Below are 17,454 nucleotides of genomic sequence, written 5' to 3' on the forward strand. Positions count from 1 at the left end.
ACTTGCCCACAATTTGGGTAAGCATTTTTACTAATTCGTAGTCATTGTTCCAAAACACTTGTCCAATTTTGATTTTCACTTGCCCCAGGCAATCTTGCAAGTGCTTATGTAGCATCGTGCCCTCCATCCAGTTCCAGCATTGTGAGCAATACAACTAACCATGCATGAAAATGTCCTTAAAATGCTGATGTCCTGAGAATATATTCTCATCAACATGAATGCAAGGTCAAGGAAAATTTGAATTTGGTTAAAATGTAGTATGTTCTGGTTTCTTTTCCTTTGTCTATTTGTCCTTCGTAATTGTAGCACTACTTTATTTGTATTTCAGGCAAGGCCCAGCTCTCCCTTCTCTGAGACTGTCAAGGCAGCCACCAAATACACAGCAAGATGATGGAATTAAGTTTAAACCGGGTGGACTATCTCCAGGTAAGTTAGTGCAATGCAGGGGAATACAAGTGTCAGAGAATCATATAGATCTATGTCTGGTTTTGCTTTCTCGCATGAAAACTTTGGTAAATTATTTCTGTACTTTGTAAGTCTTGTTATTTGAATTGTTTATTCATGTACTTCTCTCGCTCTCTCTCTCTCTCTATCCTCTGTCTCCCTCTTAACTTGCATTGTATCCACATCAATACTTGCTTTTTCAATTTTCATTGCTTTAGTGCAAGAAAGCAACGTAAATTGGTCAAATTTATCAATCATTATTATATTTGTTCTTTCTTTTGGATGTTGCAGGTGAAGAGTTAGTAACAAAAAATTTCTGTCCTCAAAAAATTTCAAACAAGAAGAAAAAAAAAAGTTTAGTACATTTTAAAGAAAGAATGAATACGGCACAACACTGTGATAATTTTTCTGCTGATGTACAAGTGTAGTGTATTGAAAGGTGTTAACGTTGAAACTCGACCCTATCCTTGCCTGATTACCAGGTTGGGGTAACATCGCCCCGCACCATGAGGTTGCTGCCCGAGAAGAAAGCCAAGACGCCTCAGAAGGTGGCTGTGGCTGATCAGACTGGTGTCATCCAGTGCTTTAACATCAAGAAGGGGGAGGCAGTGGTAAGGACTGGACTCATAAAGCATATTAGATGTGACTTGAAGATGCTTGTACGACTCACAAACTTCAGCCCAGCAGATCTCACATGTGGATTTTGCATTATATACAGTAGATATGCTTGTCCATTGATTGGGCCAGTTGGGACTGCTCATAGAGCATTATTATTCTGTTTGTTTTTATAACTATATACTTGGATTGTAATCATTAATTGATTTTGTCATATCAAATATTTTGTGGAATGAGGGAGTACTTATATTCCACTCCCTTGCATTATCAATTTATGATAACACTTTTTATTGATTTTTTTTTCATGTGTGTTTGACTAAGTTTTTCTGAAAGGAGCAACAATTTTCTGATATCTGTTTTTGCACAATGATTAAAAAAAATGTTGTAACTCACTCTGTGTTTATCAAATTATCTTTTCATATCTGTGTTATGGAATAGCGCCATCTGTGGCGAAGCAGTGCAGTGCACAAGATGGAATCCAGTAAATGGCTGAACCCAAAGTTCCCCTACGTTTGTTGCACATGTAAATAGCACACCTTTGTGAAAAGTATGCACCTATAGCTGTGCAGCATATTGTGCCCTATGTAAAAATGTGTATTCTGTACTTCATGAACTATGAAAACAATTTATATACAGTTTATATAGAAACATATATTACACATGTATTTCCAATTTGCAAACCATTGAGGTTTTGATATGAACATTTCTTCACTCAGTAAAGAAGAAAGGATGTAATATTGATTTTGATTTCAAACCTTATTGCTTTTTATATCGAAACTTGTTTATGAAATAAATATGAATACAGATATAGTGTAACATGAATGCAGCTGAATCAGTGAAGTACAAATACATTTCAATTTCAATTATCAAAATATTTATCCATGCAGATGGCTTTCAAGACTTTGCCAGGACCTAAGATCACAAGATTAGAGCTTGGTGGCACCCTAGGCTCTCTGACAGACAAGGTATTTGTGGCATCGGGGTCAGAGGTCAAAGGTTTCACCAAGAAGGGCAAGCAGTTCCTGGGATTTGATACCAACCTGACTGAAAGCATCAAAACAATGTGAGAAGCAGTGCTTATGACTGTAACTTCATTGTATGAATATTCCTTGTTTATTTTGAAATGATTCCAGAAGAGTTTCAGCAAAAGTTAGAATTTCTGACAGTGACAAAATGGCCAAAATGGTCCTTTTGCCTCTGATGAAGATTCTGCTAGGATGGGTCAATTTTTAGTCAAGTTTGAGTAAATTTTATTACTCTGTTGGCTCGCTATTATCAGATAAGCAGTTTTCAGCAGCTTTTTCTCTGCAAAAATTTGCAAAACATCCTACCTGGGTTTACTTTGCTGTATTGAGAGGAATGTATATTTCTGATTGGATTGACGAAGTGCCTAAAAGTCATAAATGCAAGAAAAAGTAATGGTCATGTTAGTGACACATGATGGTGAGAAATGAACTTGACGTTATTTCTTGTTGCAGGTGGGTGTGTGGTAGCCACCTGTTCCTTGGTGGTAGCTATATCTTCAACCACTACGTGGATTGCAAAGATGAGAACTACTACCTGTGCAGCGACCGCATCAACGACATTCTCTGCCTGCCCCTGACCCGGGTCAAAGAGGTGACCCCGATCCTAGCGTGCCAGGACAGAGTCTTACGTGTGCTGGAGGGATCTAACCTCCTGTACGAGGTGGAAGTGGCTGGACCTCCTCAGACGTTGTGCCTCTTCTCAAATGATGGAGGTGGGTCAGATGTCCCTCTGCATTGTCCCCAAGATTTGGTTCCTGGTAGAGATGTACAGATCTCTCCTTTGCTGTGTGGCCCCACCAATTTTAGGGGGCTATGGGTCCTCTCCATTAGCCCCATTGATATTATTTGATTACCCTCAGCTCTGTTAATGTGCTCAACGGGCTTTTGAATAATCAAGCTGGCCCTGCCAGAAATCCAGAATTATGTCGCAGTGCAATTTAGTGATGTCAGCACTGTGGTTGCGGTGCTTAGCTTTACAAGGTTGGGCTAGGCATGCCAGTGGGAACAGAAACTAAAGTCTTGGATTAACAGGTATTAGATTAAGTATTCATCTTGAATATTCATTGCCCCTCTCAGTTGACTGTGTTGAAAAGCGCTTGGTTCATTTAAAGAAAAAAGAAAAGTAAATAAAGTATTAAATGCACTGTCTGTGCTGTGCTGGATGCGTAGACTGGTGAATGGTAGTTACACAACACAGAGTGAGACTTGAAGTGAGGACAGTGATGTTTTCTCGTAGAACCTGTTTCACAGATTGTATATGGGACTAAAACACAAGGGGGGGAGAAAGGACTGAGGAAAATTTGGAGCTAGGATACAAAGGAAAAACAGAGGGCAATAGGCAGTTATTTTCTCAAGTTGCGCATAACGGAATAGACTGTTTATAGCAACATAACAACCTAAGTGAAAAAAAAAAAATTCTTTGCATGTAGATGTGTCATTTCACTATGTTTTCACTTTGTTTACTTGTTTTTGTTCTTCTCAACAAGCCAAAGGGTAACTGGAACATAGATCTCAACAGCTCGTCCATTCATGCTCATGTGGTTTTGGCTTACAACCAGTGTTTATTTAAAGGACAAGTTCACCTTCATAGACATGTAAGTTGAGTGAATGCAGCAATACTAGTAGAACACATCAGTGAGAGTTTGAGGAAAATCAGACAATCCGTTCAAAAGTTTTTAATTTTTGAAGTTTCTGCTCAGTCACGGCTGGATGAGAAGACTACTATAGCTTGTGATGTCACATGTGTACAACAATATAAGGAAAGAGTAAAGAAAATTCAACATTTTTTCACTTTTCTCGCATAACAAAAAAAAAACACTCGACTTCTCTCTTTAAGAAGGCAGGAGGAATAATGTTACCCTTAACAAACGTCAGTAACAAGTTGAAGAAATGTGCACTTTACTCAAAAAAATAAAGTTTTGTGAAATTCTCCTTTTATTTTCCTTATATCGTTGTACTCATGTGACATCTTACACTGTAGTAGTCTTCTCATCCAGCAGTGACTGCGCAGATACTTTAAAACATCATAACTTTTGAACGGATTGTCCGATTTTCCCCAAACTTTCACTTATGTGTTCTACTAATATTGTTGCCTTCACTCATTCCAATGGCATATGTATATGAAGGTGGACTTGTCCTTTAAGGGATCTTCATTGGGACAAGGGGAGTGTACAGTAAGTCATTTGAGGACTATGCAGTAAGCAAGTGTTGTGTCAGCATGCAACCACTAACTTGACCAATATGTGACTAATGACACACGATCGTGTGTATCCAATTAGTAACCTTGATTTGAGAAATGTATATGATATATTACTTGTTTGTTGTAGGTGATGATGGGGAAGAGGTACTCTATGGCACCTCAGATGGAAAAATTGGTCTGGTGCAACTAAACCGGTAAGCACCCCTAGTGTTTCACGTCACATTTTTTTTTTTTCCAATGTATATCAATGAAGCATATCTACAATAACATTTATGGTGCATCATTTTGACACATACCTTTTGCACTGAATAATACCTTCCATGCAAGCAAAAAACAACATTTACTCAGATATTTGTTGACTTCTTTTAGAATCTATTTTCAGTACTATGGGATTAATCACTTTCATTCAAGAAAACAAATGTGAAAAGGAGACTGACTGTTATCATACACTATACACATTTAGTGAGAAAATCAATTTTCATCATGCAATAGTAAGAATGCTATTGCATCACCTTGTATCTTACTTGTAAATGAGGGCATACCTCTCTCTCTCAAAAAAAAAAAAAGTTTTCTGAACCAGTTTTCATATAGAAGCATATGGAAATTGAACGAGAAAATCATATCCGACGAAACTGCAAGTGTATATAAATATCTTACGTCATATCCTAGTGGCTATTCCAAAAACAAATCTTGCTGTCCAGGTCTGGAGACTACCTTTGTCTTATTCTTTAGACTGGTTCCTTTCTTTCTTTCTTTCCTATCTGTCTTATGTTAATGCTTTTTAATGTTAATACTTTTAATGTAATTACTTGAATGTCTTCCTGGATAAAGTTCTTCTGGAAGTATCTATTACAGAATGCAATGTTAATATTTCTCTTGTAAAATTACTGCATCAGAGCTACTCATTCCTGTCTGTTCAATGAGGTGAATTGCCAAAAGGACACATAGTGATTTTATTTGTTTGTTTTGTAATTCCAGAGTCTCCCCCAACCACAAGTGGGAGATCCCAAATGAGAAGGGCAGTGGGGGTATTCTGTGCATGGATAACTATGACATCACTGCAGACGGAATCCTCGACTTGCTGGTGGGGAGGGATGACGGTCAGGTGGAGGTGTATGGATACAATGAGGCTGATGAACCTATCCAGAGATACAGTACTGTAAGTACACTGCTAGGACTACTCGGCTACTGGCTCATGTTTGACAAGGAGCACTGTTACCTCTTGAAACCTAGAACCTTTTTTTATTTGCACTGCATATTTGCATTGTATTGAATGACATTGAATTGGATAACAGGAAGGAAAGCCAATATTCATGCCTTTTTTAGGAAAAGAAGGCAACTTTTTGAACCCACCTTTCCTTGTTTCAAACAGGGCATTTTGGTGCTTTTTGAAAAGTTTTATGTTGATTTATCTATGGGATTTCAACATGGGTTTGTCCTTATAAGTTGTTTTTTGTTGTTGTTGTTGTTGCAATGTGTATCTATTATGTGTGCTGAAAGAGAGAAAAATTACAGCATAGTGTCATTGTGTAGTAAACTATTCTGACTGTTTTTAGACTTTAGACAAATAACCTTCAAAAGTCATGTGGAAAGTCACCTTCAAAATGACCCATTTATAATGCAAATATTGTCAAAGTATTTTCGCCCTATTGTCTTTTAATTTCAGTCCATATAACTTTGTAATGTTGACCATCACATTTGGAAGTCTACTTCCTTCATTCATTCTCTCCCTCCATCTGGTAGACTTTGTCTGAAAGTGTGAGTTCCATCCAGGGAGGTGTGGTGAACTCTTCAGGGTTTGATGAAGTCATAGCGTGCACTTATGCTGGTAAGTGCCTTGTATTACCTTTTTTTTTGAGATTATCATTTCCCCTACATCTCTGGAAAGTGTATATAGTGTAATCGTAAATTTTGCAAAGTTTGCACTGAAAAAAAACAAAAAACAAAACAAAACAAAAAAACAAAAAAACATGAAATGCACATGTGAGTTCTTTTTTTGTGTGTGGGTATATTGAATAGCCATGTTTTCGTGCGAACACGATTACCTGAAATATGGGGAGTGTTAATGACACCCCATCACTTAGCGTGAAGTGAGAACATCTCTCTGTGAACCTAATGAGTGATACATGGAATATATTGTGCAATTGGTTTTTCTACTTGTGGCTCATATGTCATGACCTTCTATGGGCATATAAGGTCATGTCCAGTTTTGCATGTGACACTTGTGACTTTGTTTTTAGCCAGCAAATGAGTTTTCTTTGGTTTGTTTTCTTTGTGTGAAAACCAAAGATACATGTGAGCTTCACATCACAAATGGACCATTTACACAAAATGTTGGAATGCCTTATATTCTGTTTTCATGTGTGCCTTCCGTAATATGTTCTCTTGCAGTCAATATTCCTCGATGTTGAGAAGCATACGTTCACTCATGTACTTGATATGAATTCACCCCAACACCTCATCGTACTTATAGGCACTCCACCCAACACAGTTAAAATGATCATTGAATTCTCATTACCAATTTGTATTTCCCTCCCTCTTACAGCTATTGTGCCCTACCTCTTCATTGAAGCACAGACTTCAAATAACTGGTTGTCATGTGTATGACTTTTCTTCTTTTTACCTCTGCCAAGGGAGGAGGTTATGTTTTCGTTACCGTTGGTTTGTTTGTTTGTTTGTTTGTCTGTCTGTGTGCAAAATAACTCAAAAAGTAGTGAACGGATTTGGATGAAACTTGCAGGAAAGGTTTAGAATGATACAAGTAACAAATGATTAAATTTTGGGGGAATTTATGAAGGATTTTTGATATTTTGGCAGGGAGGGTCAATGAACTAGGGAGTTCAGGCTGCGCGTATTTGAGGTTTGCATGCACGCACGAAAGTGCGTGCTCTAGTTTCTGCCTAAGGCGAGACGCGCCATGCAGCTGAGGGTTTATGACGTAACAAAGGCTTCTATATTTGGAAATCGGGCGACTTTCAGCACACAATGCTATAAGTACGTATGAGTGGAAATCAATGATATCTCTATGGAAGAACAAGATCAGTGGTGGACATGAGCTGAATGCTTGGCGGAGGTCTGCGCTCTCAGAGTGCTTTTCTAGTTTATAGTATTTTTCTTACTACATTTCCATTATTTGGGATCACTTACATAAGCCTACAAAACAAAAGCAAAAACCACAAAGCAAGTCTTTCACAGTATACCAAGATTTTCTTGTTATTTTTATTTTACCTCAGGTTGGATTCAGGGCCTGACCACAGAGCCCAGTCACAAGGAAGCAGGACCAGGGGACAAGATTCAAGTCTCAGAAGAATCACAGAGCAAGATTTCTCATCTCAAGTAAGTGAGATGCTTACAGAGCACTGCTTTAGGACAATACTTGGTCAGACACTGAAACACAATTTAGACTTTACCTTTGTATGGATCTGGCTTCTCCCATTGATATTTGAATGTCTCCGCTGAATTTCCATGCTATCCTATGATATCATCAGAAAGCCACCTGATGCAGGAGCCCTTATAAACTTTTTCAAGGCTGGCAATGGGGTAATAGTTCCATGTGGATGATGACTGGTATTGTAGGGAACACACAGAATGATCCATGTGAAGGGGGTTTCAAATGCCGTTGAGGAGAGGTCATATGTCCTTCAATTAGATCAAAGGACTTTAAACCTTCTTTAAACAGAATTTTAAACCCTGTGGTTAGAATTTTCATTATATTTCTGAAAATAAAAGACTTCATCTGTCTTATAACATCAGTTAGTCAGAGTACTTTGAGTACCTAAAGTATTTCTTTGGAGAATATTGTTGAAGGGCACATTTTATCTTGTGCATTTTAATGATGATTTTTTTTTTTCAAAGGACGGAGCTGGAATCTCTTCAAGCCAAGGTGATGCAGGAGCGGGAGAAGTACCACTACCAGGCCATGAACAACAAAGCCATCTCTGCTGTCCCCCAGTTCAACATCAACGACCGCTTCTCGCTCAACCGCGACGATGCCAGCTACACCCTGAGCATCGAGGTCCAGGTGCCCATCGACAACATCCTGCTGCAGAGTGATGTCCCAATTGACCTGCTGGACACGGAGAAAAACACAGCAGTGGTCAGCTACAGTGCTTGTGACACAGAGGTCAGTTGGAGGAAGACGGACAAATAGTGTTTGTTTCTAAAATTTTGTCTTTTTTTTTTAACCACCTTAGATTAATGGTTACAACACAGTATGTTGTGCAGAGAGATAGCACTTAATTTACAGTGGTGATATTTTTCATTGTTAGAGAAGTATAGATAAAGTCAAATAGGCAGTTCTTTCTTTAAAGCGTTTCCCTGCATTTACCTTTACCTTTACCCAAGATTCTGGGAGAATGCTGTTGTCTCAGCTTTTTGGGCTTCCAGATCATGCATGTGTGGTCTAGCCTCTTCTTTTTTTTTCCTTTTTCCCTTCTTGGGTACATGTATTATGTTCTGACAAATACTGAAATATATTTGAGTAATGATAACAAATGGTGTACTGCCTGTCATGCACCATTGTAGATTTTGTACATTCTAATTCACCCTTATTTCGTTCTATCTCCATGGAGCCAAATACTTTTTTATGCATTTGTCTTGCATATGATCTAGCAAAGTGCATTTAAGATCATGCATTACATACACAGTACATGATGAATGAAATGTTTCCAATGTCTCACTGTCAAGTTTCTTGCCAACTATTAGTACCGGATACATAGCTTTGATTTAATAAGCTACATTCTTAAAAGCTGGCAGCCCCAGAATTTCTATAATAGAGAACAGTTCCTGGTGGTATAGATCATAAACCACATACCATCTCTCTCATTGTGTGTGTTATTACAACAGAATGGAAACTTTCTGCTGGCCACCTACCGCTGCCAGGCCAACACTACACGACTAGAGCTAAAGATCCGGTCCATTGAGGGGCAGTATGGTACCCTGCAGGCCTACATCACGCCCCGCCTCCAGCCCAAGATGTGTCAGCTGAGGCAGTACCAGATCAAACCCCTCTCCCTCCACCAGCGCACCCACATGTTGGATGACACCAGGTACTAAACAGGAAGCAGGGGAACTTTTTAAGATTGTTTCAGCGATAGTTGTCATTTTGAGTCTATTGGGTTTCTAGCTAAAATAAGCTATGTCTGATTCCTTTTATAAAAGTCTAGATCCAGGAGTTACAGTTTGTGCTGTTGATGATGAAGGAGAGAAGTTGTGTTGTTGGGTATTTTTTTTCCCCCAAGGTTGCCATAATTTGGGCTTTTGTGGGAGAGAGAGAAGAAAACAGAATATAGAGGTACCTGTGAGAAATATATACCACTTTTCCAATTTTACAAAATCTGTTTTGTCCAGATTTAGGAAAATATCCATAAAGAAGCTCATCACAATTATTGTTCAAATTCGGTAATGTAGTATCCGCAGAAGTAACTTAGTGATGAACTGTCCCTCACAGGTTAGTGCTGGACCCTACAGTTCTCTTGTTTCATTGTGACTATGTGTGGAATGTGTTGGCACATGTTTAATATTGTGACAAAAAGATAGGGAAATTATAGGGAGTCAACATTTTAGAAATGACATCATAAATGTTCAAGTGTTTTGGTATTGTCAGACAATTTCAAATATAACTTTATAACACCTGAGAGAATCCGGTAATCAGAGAAAAATGATAGTAATCACCATTGCTTATGGAACTAAGCAGGCTAATCAATTCCGTAAGCATCCCTTTCTTATGTATTGAATTGGCAAGCTCACAAGAAAGAGATGCTCTGTTCTGTAATTACTGAATCCTGTCATGAGTCATAATAATAGATTTGGAGTTATCTGAGAGCACCTGAACATTTCAGCAGTGTTTATTGCAAAACCAGAAATTTTTTTGAGCTTGAAATTTTGCGAGGAGCCAAGATTTGTGAAAGTAAAATGTAAGCAAATATTTTTGTCTACCAATGCATTGAATGCCAGTTGAAAAATATTTTCGCAAAATGTTCATGCTACAAATATTTCTGGTTTTACAGTATTCCTTAAGTATTGGTTCCCTTCATTTGATTTCATTTGGTTTCAACGTGGGCTTCTTTACCATACATGTGTACACAGACCAATGAACCAGCTGAAGCTGACAGGTCAGTTCAGCCTAGCAGAGATTCACTCCTGGGTCGCCTCCTGTCTCCCTGAGATACCTGAACGCACCCCTCCGGGAGACTCCATCAATTTCTACTTCCTCTCCACGTTTCTGGACACCCAGCTGGACTGCCTCTACAAGTAAGCAGAGTTTCAAGGCTGATTTATTTATTTATTTATTTATTTATTTATTTATTTATTTATTTATTTATTTATTTATTTGTTTATTTATTTATTTATTTATTTATTTATTTATTTATTTATTTATTTATTTGTCTATCTATCTATCTATCTATCTATTAATCTATTGATTTGAACAGTAGAGTTTGTGTGCATTTTTATGTGTAAGTGAGTTTGTTGTGTGTGTGTGTGTGTGTGTGTGTGTGTGTGTTGTAGGGGATGAAGAAGATAGGGCAAGCAAATGTGCTTGGATAATGAAATTTTTTTTTTTTTTTTTTTTTTGGGGGGGGGGGGGGGGGGGGGGGGAGAGGAAAGGGGGTTAGAGAAGGACCAGAGCAAGAAATACATGTAGACAACACGTTGGCGCAATACCCAGACCCGGGTCTGCGTTGGGTTCGGGTTTGGGCTGGCGTGTTGTATGTATGTATTTCTTGCTGGTTTTTTGCATGGCAGTGCAAAAACAAAGTTATTCATTCTTGTGGAACTTGCATTCCCACTGTCTTCTGGGGTTCACTGGGCTACTTCATCCAGTCAGGAATGGTTTATAATTCTCAGGTATATCGGTATATCTGTACTGCCCCTACATATTAATTCTGCCATGTTTGATGATAATGAATGATGTTCATTCAAACAATATGATGAATAGAAAAATATCTAAAATTTTCAAATGAAACGTATGTTGCCATTTAGAATAGATTGATATAATTATGTAATGACCAATTGTGAATTATTTCATGTTCAAGATGTATCATGCATCATACCATTTTACCAGTAGCCATGCTAGAAAAAAATGCCATCTGTGATGACTAAATATTCACTAAACCCTAGTACTCCAGGGCTTCATTTTCTCATAGGTGATCTTCCATTATACCAATGTCATAAAACTTATGTAACCCAAACACACCTACCCTAATTTGTGTCATTGAATGACGTAAAAATGATATACAAAGATAAATAAGTTTATTTAATTTTAGAGTAATGAAAGTCTGCAGCAGTACATAATTGCAGTGCAGAAGTCCTATTTCAAACTGGTTCAAACCATTCACTTTTCTTGATCAATTGGTGTACATGGCTGATCAGTAATATTTCTCTTCCGGAGGTGGTGTGGAAAGACCTTTGAGCATTCAATTACAGATGTACAATATGATTTCAGTGGTTCAATTTGGGGATAAAATGTTTTTCTCATAAATTGATCAACTGCCCATTATATGAAATAATATAATTTGATGTCATTTAAGATTAGGCGAAGAAGCTAATGCATTCAAATTCATGAAATTTTTCCGTCAAAATGTTGTTGTTTTTTTATTGCAACTGATTGACAAATTGTCCTTCATTGATGTAATTAAGCACTGAATTGAACAGTGTTTTTATCATGGCTACTACTAAACAACTGATCAATTCAGTGCTTCTTTACATCAATGAAGGGCAATTTGTCAATCAGTTGCAATAAACAGGCATGATATTCTGTAGATTTAAATCTGATTTCAGATTTTTTTTCTCAAGTCTATACACATTTTGCTTTTTCCATGCATCAAAATCACCTGAAAATTTTGATTTCTGATGTTTTCATCAAACCTCAATATCATCCCTGAATAAAGCTAATGCATGTTGTGCAATTTGCTGAGGACTAATAGGAACTCTTTATAATTATTAATCAAAACTTAGGAAGGGCGAGGGTGTGTTCAGATCGGACAACATCTCCACCATCTCCATCCTGAAGGACGTTCTGTCCAAGGAAGCCACCAAGCGCAAGATAAACCTGAACATCTCCTACGACCTGGCCGAGGAGTCGGTGGCCAACACTCTGAGGAGGATCCACCCCAAGCTGGAGTACCAGCTTCTCTTGGCCAAGAAGGTGCAGCTGGTCGATGCCCTCAAGGTGAGTGTTTGATTGTAGGAGACTTGGAGAGACAACATATTGAATTGAATTGAATTGATGAATTTAATTTAATTCAATTTGATTTGATTTAATTTAATTCAATTTAATTTGATTTGATTTGATTTAATTTAATTTAATTCAATTTAATTTAATTTAATTTAATTTAATATACATTTGTAATATAATATAATATAATTTGATTTGATTTGATTTGATTTGATTTGATTTGATTTGATTTAATTTATTTAATCGAATCAAATTGCATATTTACCTCTATGTGTCTTGATGCCGTTGTGAAAAGGAGTTGGGAGGGGACCTTACTTTTGGCTTAAATAAAAATGTAGGTATTGCTGCAGGACCGGCCAATTTTCTTGTAAATGTGTCATGAGGAGACTCACTTTCATACTCCTTGGTATCAGTTTTTCTTTTGTTTTGTTTGCTTTTTGTTATAAAGTCAGGCAAATTATTAGACAGCTTAGGGCCTAGGGACTTGAGTAATTAAAAGTCAGAAAATCAGTGTTCACTGCAACTGTATCAGGCATTTATGGAATTGGGTCATGCATGTATTTTTGCTTCATTTGGTATTTCCGTAGCATTTCATTCACTAGAGGACTACATCTGCAGCTAAATTATGATATGATATGGTACAAATTTCCCACATTTTATGCTTGGAACAGGAGCTGCAGATACACGAAGGAGACCTGGAATTCATGTCCCCCGAGTACCGACAGATCCTTTCGGATGCTGACAGGCTCCAGCAGGAATACAAGAAGCAGCCATGTCACCTGGAGAGGCTCTATGGTGAGATCTTGGGTTTGAGATGACCAGTTTTTTAAAGACCTGGTAGCATGGGCATTCATGGGTCGTCCAGTCAAATTGATCCTCATTCGCCACCCACTGAGGTACATTCGTAAAACATGAATAGCACCCATCAGCAAATATATGCATCAAAGCGTATGCTCACCAGTAATGGTTAGCTCCAGCTGAGATTCTTCGCCTCTGCGTGTACTTACATGCAGTGCAAAAACTGTACAATTCGTTACAGGATTCTCAAAAATATATGAGCTGAACCAGCCTTCCCACTCCATGGTATCCCCACACTACCGGGTCTTTAATGGACACACATTTGCCTTGTAGCACCGCTACAACTAAACTACCAGTTCTCAGTGACTTTATATCCAAATGCCATTCCATGTTTTAGGTGGCTTTTACTGTATAGAGTAAAATCAGATGAACAGATAGTCTAATTAAAACTGTGAACTTGTGGCAACTGAAGGTTTTGGATGTTATCATTTCACATTTTCACAAAACAGTGATATTGTGATCTCAACTGCATTGCAAATTAGATTATGGAATTGTGTCACTGCCTATTTTCTTGTTGACCTTCACACAAACTTTTGCTGAATTTTTATTTATGAATTTAAATGAGAAGGAATAAACTTGTATCATTCATGAAACATTCCAGCACGTAAATTCACTCCATTTCTGCCAAGTCTCAGAGGAAAGCATAATTTATGCCTAATTGTATTTCTATCCATCAGTTTTTGTGTCATTATGGATAACGTTATCCTAACTCTTAAATTGGATACTGTATTTTCCTTTTTCTTTGGACTTGTATTTACCACAGGTATGATCACAGATCTGTTTATTGATAAGTTCAAGTTCAAGGGTTCCAACGTCAAGACCAAAGTCCCACAGCTTCTGGAGGTCCTTGACAACTACGAGCTCGACAACCTGGTGGGCTTCTTTGATTCGGGAGGAGTCTGAGGGTATTCATGGCAACCACCAAAGATGAGGCAGAGCCTTTGTCACCATGACAACACCAAGATCCCCTTAGCACTTCTTTTCACAGTTAGGTGTTGTGAAGAAGAATTTTGACACCAAGGAATGTCTGTAGACTGTCAAACGCTGTCTAGCGTCCTTTCTTTGTGAAAATTCATTTCTGCTGTTTACTGTAAATGTGGAATATTTTGAGGCCTTAAAATTTGGGGTATTTTCAATACAATGTGCTCCCTGCATGTCAATGAAAATGTGTGAATATTTTCTTACTGTTTTTTTTTTTTTTCAACATGAATTTATACCATTGCAAGCAAGATTGTTGACAGTCAGCAAAGTATGAAACACCCAATTTTCATCTCGCTATACCAAGGGTGCAAATTAAACATGAATATTTTGCTGTGTTTTGTTCATATAAATGTTCACTATTGATAGTGACATGTTGACAAATGACAAAAAGATAATATTCCTTACACAAATTCAGTCATTTGAGTATTTCCTCCTTTACAGAAAACTGGCAATCTTTCTCTGTGTGGAGACAGAACAATGGCACTGAATGTAGGTCAGCATCAAATAGGGCGTGCCTGCTAGATTGAGATGTTGAGCACATAATATTTGTAACTCTAGCTATTTTATACTAGTTACATTCTATCCTGTCTGGTCACTGACTGCAAGTGATATTGACTGCCCAAAGGCATGTCTTTTTGGAAAGTGCTGTAGCACTCGTCAACTGTCTTATAATTTGAGTGTGTATTTATGTGTTTGTGTATCTGTGTTTCTGTGTCTGTGTTAAGCCTAAATGTGTGTATGTGTGTGCGTTTGTGCGTATGTGTTTGTGTGTGAAAGCAATCCTCTAGGGAGCTTCTGAATAGTCATCGCTCCATACAAAGGAGTATAGACTACACTTCGGTGAATTAAGGCTCTTTTTCATTGTGATTGTTGATAACTAGTCCTTATTATTGTCAACGCGAGACTTGGCAATAAATCCAGGATATTCAAACTGGGATATCTTCAGTTTCAATGGGTTTTTTATTTTTCTCCAATCAGATGTGCTTATAAGTCTGCATTTCCACAATGATGTTGAGATTGCTCTGTTTAAAGTATGTCATAATATGGGAATGTTTTTTTGACATGATACACTGTAAAGAGGAACTGAATATAACTTAGGCAATTCTTGGTCTGTCGTCCTGTGTTTTATAGAGTTTGCTCGGTGTAGTAGTCAAACCATGTAGCTGCTATTGATGTATTCATCTAGTGGGTCTTTTAAATCACCTCCTTGTACAAAAACATGGATCCATCTGACTGCCATGTTGCTCTACACTTCTGAGAACAAGCTGATCTGCCTGTCTTTCTTTGTGCAATAAGTGCCCTGGATGCTAGAATGTTATAACATTCTAGATATGTCTCGCCTACGATTAGTTAATCTTTTCACAAATTTGTTTGTTTTAATTCTCTTTATGGACTTTGATTTTCACTGAAGTGGCTATTGTTGAGCAGAGCAAGCCACATAACTACCATCATACAAGTTTTGGGATTATCATGGTTATGACAATCGGCATTTAACGCTTCATGAAATTGCTTAGTTCGTCATAATCAGAGATGATTGTTCAAAATCAGGTTTGCTGATGGCATATGGAGAGCTGTCGTCAAATTGAAGACATTCAAGGAATTAAAGATGGTAGGTGAAATGAGAACTTACTGATGAGAAGTTTGATGTTTATACGACAGGAAGAGTGGAAGAAGAGGTCTATTGAGAAAGTTATGTCATGCATGGGCAGGCATGCTTTCCTATATATGTGATGCATCATCATGAAAGCCAAATAAAAGGTTGGGGGAAAATGATTTTATGGTTTTGGGCAGATCCAAATTCACCAGATGCTAAGCTATAAATTGATGTATAATTTACCCTTCTTTACTCCACAAAAATATATATACAATTTTTTTATTTACAAGTTAGAAAACTGTAGGTTATATTGCCCAAATTGGCTTTAAGCGCATTTTTCTGCCTTAAATGATCTCTGGCATTACACAGGTAACATGATGATGCACCACATGTAATTGAGTTCTGTTGGAACAGGATTTGCACAAGCTTGGAGAGAGTTGAAATTAAAGGACTACTGTTGTCTTATGTATTATAAAATTTGTCACTATTTTCCCTTTCTCTGTGAATTCATCCTGACCAAAAGAAAGTACTGTATACGCTATATATTTCGCGAGTGGTTAAATTTGCGATCGTGGAGTCTTGTACTGGAACAGAGAAGTGTACACGCATGCGTTACATTCACATCGAGATCAGGGTCAATAATTTTGTGTGTCTTTAATTTTGCGAATAGCACCCGACTCGCAAAATTCGCGAAAATAAAAACCTCACGAAATATTCGCCATATACAGTATACAGAAATCAAAAAAGCGATGGGAAGTAGAGAATACAGCAAAGCACATAAATGTTTTCCCCAGATGGAAATGCCAAGGACTGTTCTTCAAAACTATTCCAGGACTTTCTGAGGCTAGAGTATGAACCCTGGGAAGGAGGGATATAGAGAGATCTCACTACTGTATTATGTGGATTTCAGGAGGAAGAGGAGGAAATGGGATTTCTTCCTGTGACTCATGTAATGTAACAAGGTGAATTATATTTTGATTGGAAGACCCTCAAAGTTTCCTCACAATTCTAGCAGAATGCTATTGTTTGAAATGCGAGTGTCAACATAGCCTTTTGAAGTAGCGACTTAAAAAAACACTAACAAAACTGCTGCGTAAGAATTCCGTCCCAACCTTCAACATGCAAAGGAGTGTAATACAACTAGATGTGCACTGCTGTAAAAGTGGATATTTTCGCTCAAGTAATTTTTGCACTCTGGCGAGTAAGATGAATTTGGCATTTGCACTCGAAAATTTCCACTGTTACAGTATGTAGCTTTGTCAACATGGGCTCTTACAGAGATTTTCACAATAGAATGTGCACTTTTATGCAGTGTTTAGGCATGTACTTCTCTAGGTCTCTGATGTGATAGTCATGGAGTTTTGCAAGGATGTTAAATAACTTCATGTGTAGATTTCCCTTATGTACTCATGCGATGTAGAAATGTGCAGTACTGAGCTTTATTTGTACAGATGTATTGTGTAATTAGATATGCTTTGAATGAGCATTGATTACTGTTTATGATATTACACCGTATTTGTTTTTCACTGAACTTTCTGTTGTTTAAAGGACAAGTCCACCT

The 17,454-nt window shown here is 37.6% G+C and overlaps 1 protein-coding gene across 1 annotated transcript; it reads left to right on the forward strand.

Moving 5' to 3' along the window:
• Positions 1-328: 328 nt before the first annotated feature.
• Positions 329-14,294, forward strand: LOC140234743 (BBSome complex member BBS7-like). The gene is made up of 14 exons (XM_072314783.1): positions 329-426; positions 927-1,055; positions 1,947-2,122; positions 2,538-2,797; positions 4,412-4,478; positions 5,263-5,443; positions 6,028-6,112; positions 7,518-7,620; positions 8,140-8,407; positions 9,130-9,332; positions 10,372-10,536; positions 12,241-12,454; positions 13,132-13,255; positions 14,082-14,294. The coding sequence occupies exons 1-14, from the start codon at positions 388-390 to the stop codon at positions 14,219-14,221; spliced, it is 2,154 nt and encodes a 717-aa protein (XP_072170884.1). The 5' UTR covers positions 329-387; the 3' UTR covers positions 14,222-14,294.
• Positions 14,295-17,454: the final 3,160 nt, after the last annotated feature.

This window comes from Diadema setosum, chromosome 11 (genome assembly GCF_964275005.1).
Source record: "Diadema setosum chromosome 11, eeDiaSeto1, whole genome shotgun sequence".
Classification (NCBI taxonomy): Eukaryota; Metazoa; Echinodermata; class Echinoidea; order Diadematoida; family Diadematidae; genus Diadema; species Diadema setosum.